Below are 9,649 nucleotides of genomic sequence, written 5' to 3' on the forward strand. Positions count from 1 at the left end.
TAATCAGTGCTGCAGATCCACTTGATTAGATAATGGGGCTGTAATCTAGGAAAGCGCCTGTGGATTGCTGTGGCACACCCTGACCCTGCACAGCACAGCTGGAGAGGGAGGGCCACAGCCAGCCGCCGGCACACACAGCTGGACACCGACTGAGCCACGCCGGGCAGGCACAGCCACGCACCAGCAGCATTGGGCATGGACAAGGCTGGTGTGAAGGCAGCGGGACGGAGCCACAGTCGGAATGAAGCCACAGCTGGGACAGAGCCACAACCGGGACAGAGCCACAGCTAGGGCTGGTCACCACGGGGGGCCACACACACCTCACTGCCCTGGTGGTCGGGGGTGTCAGCCCATACCCCCCTGCCCCTGCCTGAGCAGGACAGGGAGAGCCCATCACAGTGCCCAGGGATTGCACTGCCCCCGTCCCAGAGCTGTGGGGCTTGGGCCTCACAGAGGCTCTCCCCGAGGCTGGGTGGTTCCCAACCTTTTTCCCCCTCCGTGGATAATCAGTTTAATGCAGGAGCAGAGAACTAAAACTCTGCGATTAGCTGTTATAATCGCATGTAAATACGCCCAGACAAGCCGCTCAGGAGGGCGGTGTGGGGCTCCGGACAGAGTTACACGGGATTTAGGCTGTTTACCACTCGATTAATTTCATGACTCCAGCCCCAAGCCCACCGCTGTCCCAGCTGCCCAGCTCAATTCCCAGGAGTCAAGGTCACTCGGGCGGGAGGCAGCTGATAGCCCACAGTGTCAGCCAGCAGCGACGGGCCCAGCGCAGCCCTGGGCTCTGGGACCCCTGTGCTGCAGCCCCGGGGGACGTGCTGGGGAGACTGGGCTGTCCTGTCCCCCCTGGCTGGAGCCCAAACCCCCAGGCAGGCACACACACAGGTCTCCATCCCTTTTTATTCATAAGCGTAGTCAAAGCTTGAGAATGTCACAGCTGAACCCCTCCCACAACCACCGACAACCAACACCAGAGTTCATCCCCTCTTCAGAAGAAAAATAGAGCATCTACCACCTCTGCCTCCTCCTCCTCCTTAGGTTTCTCCAGTCCAGAGCCCTGTTGCTGCCTGCCTGCAGGCTGGAGATGCCACGGGAGGGTTGGCTGCTGGCACAGTGGGACCACAGGCCCCATGGCTGTGGGGAGCATGGTGCTGTGGCTGCACACACCTCGCCTCTCACATCACACCACACAGCTGTGCTCGGCCCCACGGCTCCCCCAGGACCCTCATGTGCTGGGCAGACACCGATCTGTGGCTGCACACACAGATAATTCAGGAGAAGGGGTTTCAGACCATCGAGTGCAACAGGCAAAGAGACCATCCACACACGGGCTGCCCCTGCAGCTGCTGAACAGTCTCTGGGGGGATGCACAGGACCCCACTGGCACGGGGCCGAGCGGCAGCGTGTCCATGTCTGTGCCGCTCCGGCTCGGGCGCGTCCCTCGCGTCCCTGACGCAATAAGGCAACTGCTGGCTGGGGCTGCTGCCGGCGTGGCCGCCTGCCCAGCGCCGTGCTCAGCCCTGCCCGGTGCTCAGCCCTGCCCGGTGCTACTCTGCCAGCGTGATCACGTCGTAGTGGATGCCCGGCTGCAGCTGATGGATCTGCTCGGCCGCCGCCTCAGCGCTGAAGATGCCCTGGGCCTGGGCCATCGCTGCATCTGCCACTGCTGCAGGGAAAGGGGGGTCAGCACCACCTTGCAGGGTCCCCTCTCCTGCTCCCAGGGAAGGGACACACGGCCACCTCACTCCTGTGGGGCTCATGCTCTGTGGACCAGGGAGCCCAGCTCTGGTTAACTCTGTTCTGGAACTGACAGGAACTGACAGGCTGAGATCAGCAAAGATCCGCCCTTGGACACCACGGTTGGCAGCAAAACAGCAATCCAATCCTCCCGCCCAGGGCCACTGCACAGCTCCCTGCCAGCCCCAAGCACTGCTGCTGGCAGGACTGGCACCCCAAGCCCTGGGAGGACTGGCCCCTTCAGCCCAGGGCCCTGCTCCTACCTGAGACAGCCGAGTGTGCCGCTGCTTCCAGCTGTGCCTGGGTGACGAGCTGCTGCTCAGGTGACACGGGCATGTACTGGATCTGCACAGGGGAGAACAGGGAAGGCTTGAGGGAAGGGGCTCTTCTGGAGCTGCTCTCACCACAGTCGCTGCACTGAGGTACTAGCCCATGAGCACCGTTTCACATCGCCCTCTCCAGGCAGGCTCAGGGATCACCTCACAGCAGCCCCTCCAGCTCCTGCCTGGCCCCTTACCTGCGACTCCGGGAGGAACTGGCTGCCCTGCTCATACTGGATGTGGGTGATCTGACCATCCTGTACCTGGGGACGAGCAGTGAGGCTGCATTACGGCTGTGACTGTCCAGGCCCCCAACAAAGCTGTGACCTGAACTGAGTAAGCTGGAGGGGGCCCAAGGGGGCTCAGCCCCACACATGGCACCCTATGAGCCCCACCCAGCCTGAAGCTCACCTGGATGTGATGTCCCTCTGGGACAACAACATACTCCTGGGGAAGCAAGTGTGGGACGCCTTCCTGGGCAATAATGTATTGAACCTGCAAACACAGGAATTCAGGCCCAGGAAAGATCACCACTGCCCACCTCCCACCACCACGGGGCTGGATCCGTCTGTCTCCTGTGCCTGTTTTCACCACCCCAGTGGCTCCAGCTCTCCCTCCTGACCCCTGCTGTCCCCACTGCCACCAGCTCTCCCAGCTCCCACTGGGCAGAGTCCCTCGTCCGTGGGCTGTGTCCCCTCACCTGGTTGTCAGCGGTCACTAAGTGCTGTACTGTCTGCCCGTCTGCAGTTGTGATCTCCTGGATGTAGGCTGCTTCCTCCTGCAAGGTCAGTAAGTGCCCCATGTGGTCAGGGGGGCTGGGCCTGGCTGCAGTCCCCTGAGAGGGAGGTTGAGGCCAAGGGGTCCGACTCACCTGGCTGGTGACGCTCTGCTCCTGTGTGACAAGGATGTGCTCCTGCCCCAGGGCCTGCTGCAGCCTCTCAGGAGCCAGCACGGCCTGGCCGGCCTGCAGAGCTGCTGCAATGCAGAGAGAGCTGCTGGGGACACCAGTGGGGACACTGCCAGGGCTGCCCATAGCCCCACTCCCCAGAGGCTGCTCCTGGCCTGACCCAACTCAGCCCTGCCTGGCCCACGGGCTGGGTGAATCCTGCACAGGGTTCTGGCTGCAGGACACCTGCAGGTCAGTCTTGGTCACAGGGACACATCTTACTGTGCAGGGTGGCCAGGGTGTCCTCGTCACTGTTCAGGATGATGGTCTGCTGGGCAGCAGCAGGCCCTGGCCTCTTCCCCTCAGAGCTGTGCAAACGCTGCGTGTGGAACTTGAGGTGCCCATTACGGTTGAACCTACGGGAGGAGCAGAGCAAGGTGGAGTTTGCCACAGGACCCTGTACTCTCTCAGAGACACAGGCCACAGGCACGGCCCATACCAGTTCCTAGCATGTTCCCAATCAGTGCCCAGGTACTGAACCTCCCCATGCAGAGCTTCCTTGGGGATGAAGCTGAGTCCACCTGCAGCAGGAATTGTTCCAAGGGCAGAGTCCCCTCTAACAGGGGCTGCTGCTGGGGAAGGGCTGGAGCAGTGAGCTCTGCCAAGATCCTGTCTCTCCTCTTGAACCTTGCAGAGCTCTGTGGGATCTCCCAAAGCAGGAACAGCCCTGCTCCATCACCCACCTCTGCCCACAGACGTGGCACGCAAAGGGCTTCTCGTTGGTGTGGGTCAGCATGTGCCTGCGCAGGTCCTTCTTGTTCTTGGAGGCAAAGCTGCAGTGGGGGCACTTGTGTGGCCGGAGACTGGCGTGCTGGACCATGTGGCTCTGGGACAGGAGGACAAGAGTCAGGACGGAAACACCGTTTTCCCAAACCCCTTGTTCCCAGGGCTGCTCTGTGCCAGGGAACCTACCCGGACCTCCGGCCAGAGCGTGGCAGTGAAGTTACAGTCAGGACACTTGAAGGTGCTGGGCCCAATGTGGGCTCTCTTGTGACTCTCCATCTCTGCTCTCCCTGTGAACATGGCTGTGCAAATCTTGCATGAAAACTTTTTGGCTGTGGAAATCTTGCACGAGAGCTTCTTGGCTGTGGAAACTTTGCACGAGAGCTTCTTGGCCATGCCTTGGAGTACAGGCCACTTGACCTTTGGGGATGAGACTTCCTGCCCCTCGGAGGCTGGGGATAAAGATGAGTCCTTCTGGAGCTGCCTGGTGACACACTGCACCAGGGGCCACTTGACATCGGCGGGCTGAGCCTCCTGGCCCTCCACAGGCGAGGGAACTGCAGCATCCCCGCTGAGGGGCTGCGGGAGAAACACCAGTCACACCTGCTCACACTGCTGCCCAGGACGGGGAGCAGGCTCAGCTCCTTACCTCCACAGTCTGGAACTGGCTCCCTGGGACACTGGATGACATGATGTAATGATTGTTATGGTCCTTCAGAGCCTCCTCCGTCATCACAGCCCCGCTCACCACAACTGCGTGGGAGGTCTCCACAGGGCTCTCCTCCTCACTGCTGGAGAGGACAGGGTCAGAGAGGCCCTGCCTCCTCCTCCTCCTCCTCACCACTTAAAGCCTCCTCACTGGAGAGCAGAAGGGCCTCCACCTCCCCGCTCCTCCCTTACAGCTGACCTGTACAGCGTGCCAGGGGTCTGGATCTCCTCACTGATGGGTGCAATGATGCTGTACTCTGCTGTCCCGCCAAAGGGGATGGTGATCTGCTGCAGCTCCGAGCCACCCAGGCTTGCCTCCCTGTAAGCCTCCTGCACCAGTGTCTGCCCAGGCTCTGCCATGTGCAGCATCACCAATTTCTGCTGCTGCTGCTCCTTTGAGTCCACCTTCGCCTCCTCCTCCTGTGCCTGTGGCTCACAGGGGCCTGGCGTCTCTTCTGGGTCATCTGGCTTCACCACTGCCACCTGTATGAGACAGCGGCTCAGCCAAGGGGAGCAAGGCTCTGCAAGACACCCCTGCAGAGGAACAGGGTTGGGAAGCCTCCCTTTGCCATCCCTCAGCAGGTCTGGCCTCCTCAGCCTTGCTCACCTGCAGTGAGCCTGTGGCCAGCTCTCGCTGGGCGCTCATGTTCAGCAGCAGATCCAGGGCTGTCTGTGTGGCCAGCTCTGCTGATCCAGCCACATCTGGGGGGGTGGATGGAGAGAGTCAGGTAGGTGCTTGCCCACCTCCTCCCCATTCCAACCCCTTCCTGGGAGCTCACTGACCTTGTTCATAGATGATGGTGGCCCCTTCCAGGGAACTCTGTGAGAGGACAGGGGGTTCTGCTCCTGTGACGGCCTGGACCGTGTGGCAGGTGAGGGGGCCAAGAGGTGCCTGCATGAGAGAGGGAGCTGACAGCATGGCAGGCAGCGAGCACCGGGAGGAGCCGGGGCCGGGCACGGCACTCACCTGTGGGCTGGCCTCCGGCTCGGCTGGTGCCTGCACCTGGTTGTGCTGCTGTTTCAGCTCCTCGATCTGCTGCAGGGTGAAGAAGGGGCGGCGGCGGCAGGGCGGCTCCTCGGGGTGCCGCTGAGCCCACTCCTCGAAGGAGTCGGCGTGGCGGCACTGCACGTGCAGGCGCAGGTTCTTCTTGTGCTTGGTGGTGAAGTGACAGAACTCGCAAGCGAACGGCTTCCCTCCTGCAGGGCCCAGGAGGGGGAGTCAGGCACAGGGTTCCCAAGGGATGGCAGGGAGAGCAGGCAGGCTCTGACCTTCTCCGGGAGAAGGGGGGGTGCAGGACACTGGGTTCCTCTCACCTGTGTGCTTGACCGCCATGTGCGAGACCAGGAAGTCCTCCCGGAAGGTGGAATACTTGCAGATGCTGCACTTGTAGGGCTTGTCATTCATGTGTGACAGCTGGTGGTTCAGAAGGACCTTCTTGTCCTCGCAGACATAGTCACAGAACTCACACTTGAACCTGGTAGGATAAAGCTGCCCGTCACAGGGGCTGAGGGGGAGTGGGACACGGGCTCTGCCAGGGCACACCGTGGGCCGTGCCGGGCTCCCACCTGCGGTTGGCGATGGCCTGGATGTGTGTCAGCAGGTGCATCTTGAAGGTGTAGCGCTTCTTAAAGGACTTCCCACACTGTGGCGGAACAAAGCAGAGCAGTGTTCACCTCCTGCCCAGCCCCACCCACTGCCAGACCCTCCCCAGGCTGTGTCTCCCTCACCTTGTCACACATGTGAGGCTTCTCTGTGCTGTGTGTCTTCATGTGCTGCGTAAGCCTCTTCTGCATGGGGTAGACGCGGTTGCAGACGGGGCACGGGAAGGAGTTCAGCTTTGGTGGCTGGATGGAGAGCATGAAGATGAGCTCACCTAGACAGGCTCACCAGTTTCCTTACCCTCTCCCCCACTGCAGGACCTGGGCTTCCTCAAGAGATCCACAAACAATGCCCTCAACAAGGCACCGAGAATTTGTGGAAGACCCAGATGTGCCTCTTCCTATATAACAGTGCTGAGAAACAAGCCAACAGGGTACTCAAACTCACCGGATCAGCTCTCTTCTTCCTAAAAAAAGAAAGAAGAAAAGCCCCGTGTGTGAGCCACACCCCAAGTCTGAGCCGCCTTGTATCCAGACACCAAAACTCTCCTATTTGGAAAGGGCCAGAGGTCAGGGGAAGGGGCAGCCACGGCTGCCCTCTCAGGGCAGGAGGAACAGTGTCAGTGCCATTCAGTCCCCAGGACTGTGCTTCCCTCACCTGTCCCGGCTGTGCACCGTGGAGTGCCGGATGACATCCTTCTTGTACACGCTGGTGTAATTGCACTCCTCACACTTGTAGGGCTTGCTGCCCACATGGTTGAACATGTGCTCCTGTGGGAAGCAGAGCAGGGCTGTGAGACCTGGGGCTGCCAGGTACCCTTGTGGATTTGGAGCAGGGCAGACGGAGCTCACCTTGAGGGAGGACCAGCGCCGGGAGCGGTAGCTGCACTGCAGACACTTGAAGAGCTGTGGGTCGTTGGCCTCGTGCGAGTTGACGTGGAAGCGCAGATCGTCGTGTGTGAGGAACCGCGAGCCGCAGATCCGGCACAGGTACGGCCGCATCAGGGGCTTGGGGGACTTGTAGTAGTACCTGCAGAAACAGGAGCGGGACTCAGAGCTGCGGTGGCCAATGGGCTGGACCAGCCCTGGGCAGAGGCCAGAGGGCCCAGCACACCCCCCTCACCTGCGCCCCATGTACTTGCGGTATTTCTTGCCCAGGAAGCGGCGGGAGGGCCGCCCGCGCCGCCGAGGGACAGCGTCTGCCTCCTCAGCACCCGCGTTGGAGGAAGGGTCCTTGTTCTCAGAGTCGGACTGGCTGATGCTTGGCTCCGCCAGGCTCTCACCGGTCCCATTCTCCAGGCCAGAGGAACTGGATGCCTCCGACTTCTGCAGCTCACGGCTCGGTGTGCCTTGGGACGTCACCAGGGGCTCCACTTCCCCTCCTGCTCCACAGAGCACAGCACAGCTCCGTCACACCCCCGCTGTTGGCTCCGGGAGCTTGTGCACCCCTCCCTGCTCCAGCACTGCTGTTGCCTCCTCCCTCACCTTCTGGCACATCCTGAGGCATATTCTCCAGGCGAGGGAGCTTGCGGGGTCTCCCTGGGCGTCGGCGCGGCCTCTCCTCGCTGGACGTGGGGACACTGCGGCCGTACTTGGGCTGTCGCCCCCGCGGCTCATCCTCAGCTGGGTTGTAGTCACTGTCCTCTGCAGGCAAGTGCTCCAAAATGTCAGACCGAGAAGAGACTAAGCTACTTAAGATGTGGGGAGAGCAATTCCTACCTTCAGGGTCATCAATAGCACCAGCATCCATGATATCATCATCTTCTTCTTCCGGGGCCTCCTCCTCCTCCTCCGTCTTTGGAGTAGCTCCCCCTTTTCGTGGTCGCCCTTTTTTCAAAGCCAGAGCTGAACCCACTGTCACAGAGAACAGGGAGAAAGCTCTTTTACCAGACTGTGTGCCAGAACAGACCCTTATGCTCCAACTCCTCCCTTGTTTCTTCCCCAGAGAGTGGAGCCTGTCTGCAGCGAGGTAAATTTCCCTCAGCCCCTGGCACTCACCTGGCTGGAAGTGACGTTCTTTCATGTGGTTAATCAGTGTTTTCTTGGAGACGCTCTTGTACTGACACATCTTGCACTTGAACTGCTGCACCACCACCACCTCCATCATCTCCTCCAGGGTCTCCATGTCTGGCTGGTTCAGCTCCTCCTCCTCTTGATCCTGCTCTGGCTTTATGGGCACCTCCATCACTTCCAACCTTTTGGATGGGCCTGAAGGGCCGGGCTGCTCAAGGCACGTGGAGGTAGGTCCATCAGCAACAGCTTCTATCACCAAACTACTGGCCAGAGCAGATGTAGCCACCTGGGACACCATGGGAGCACCTGAAACACCAAAAACCTGCTCAGCCCAGGGGCAGACCCTCACTTGCATCCAGGGCTGCACCCACACCGGGGGCACAGGGCTGAACACGAGCTCAGGGATGGCTCCTGACAGGACTGTGGAACAGGTACCGTGGTAGATCCAGCTGGGATCCCCCCTCCAGGCCCCACTCCAGTGGCACAGGCTCACAGACAGAGCCACCCACATGGACAGCCCAGGTTGTTCCCTCACCATCATCAGGGCCTTGCAGAATGAGGTACTGGGTGGTCTCTGCCCCTCCATCCTCTGCACTGGTCACGGCGATGCAGCCTGGCAGGGAGAGCAGAGAGGTGACTGCCAGACCCCAGGGCCACTGGGCTCACTGGGGCTCTCCCAGCTCAGACACAAGCAGGAAGGTGTGAGAAGGGTCTGGCTCCCTGAATGGAGCCTGTCTGGGCTGAAGGAGCAGCTGTCCAGCAGCACGAGCTCCTTGTCAAACCCTCCAGCTACCGCTTCTACTGCAGAGAAAACCCTGCTGACCTCTTAGACTCGATGATCTTAAGATGTTTTTTCCAACCCTAATGATTCCATGTCCATATTTCCCCCCACCTCCTGAGTTCTGGAACAGCAGCAGCTCCCTCCCAGCCCCCCAGGGCTATCTCCAGGTGGGAGCACACACTCACTCTGGATGATGTCCGGCCCGATCGTGGACTCAATGATTTTGTCAATGGCAGAGCCCAGGTCCGAGGAAGTGGATGCAGTGGAGTCTGACACGACTGTGGCTCCATCAGTGACCACACTGGAGTGGACCAGGACTTGTGGGGACTCTGACACCATGATGGACTGGCTCACAGTGGAGACACTGGAGACCAAGGTGGATTGGGCGATGGAGGATGAGTCTGGCAGGTAAACCCGGGGAACGACATCTGTGCTGGAGCTACTCTCCGAGACCTCTCCCTGGCAGAAGAAAAATAGTCCAGCTCAGCTCAGCTCAGCTCAGCTGAGACACCTTTGCCAGACCAAGCCCCTGGGGCAGCCAACATATGCAAATGACCCGGTGTATCACTGCAGAACTGCCAGGAAAGGCACCAGAGCAAATCCTTTGGTACCGACAAGGACCTGGACTTCCAAGGCTGTCCTTGCTACCAAGGGGAGTCCTGCTGCTCAGACTGGCAAGTACACACGAGATCAGAGGTGTAACAGAGCCTGCCGAGGTCGCAGAGCTCAGTCTGCCAGAAACGCCCAGAGAAACCCCCAGGAACCAGAACCACGGCCGCCCCCCCGGCGCCTACCAAGGAGACCCCGCTGCTGTCA

General features: G+C 60.5%; 1 protein-coding gene across 1 annotated transcript; it reads right to left on the bottom strand.

The window, feature by feature from the left end:
- Positions 1-892: 892 nt before the first annotated feature.
- On the bottom strand, positions 893-9,284 carry ZNF335 (zinc finger protein 335). Its single transcript, XM_029960368.1, is given in 28 exon segments — positions 893-1,672; positions 2,007-2,088; positions 2,261-2,326; positions 2,475-2,558; positions 2,764-2,884; positions 2,940-3,000; positions 3,003-3,038; positions 3,232-3,365; positions 3,693-3,835; positions 3,922-3,990; positions 3,992-4,302; positions 4,372-4,520; positions 4,640-4,923; positions 5,048-5,142; positions 5,224-5,332; positions 5,408-5,637; positions 5,755-5,915; positions 6,007-6,083; positions 6,169-6,285; positions 6,488-6,506; positions 6,698-6,810; positions 6,892-7,069; positions 7,178-7,421; positions 7,525-7,683; positions 7,759-7,893; positions 8,038-8,358; positions 8,588-8,665; positions 9,019-9,284. Coding segments are annotated over 28 exon segments (3,849 nt in total). The 5' UTR covers positions 9,173-9,284; the 3' UTR covers positions 893-1,553.
- Positions 9,285-9,649: the final 365 nt, after the last annotated feature.

Source organism: Manacus vitellinus, unplaced genomic scaffold (assembly GCF_001715985.3).
Source record: "Manacus vitellinus isolate BGI_N305 unplaced genomic scaffold, ASM171598v3 scaffold_26_pilon, whole genome shotgun sequence".
In the NCBI taxonomy this organism is placed as follows: domain Eukaryota; kingdom Metazoa; phylum Chordata; class Aves; order Passeriformes; family Pipridae; genus Manacus; species Manacus vitellinus.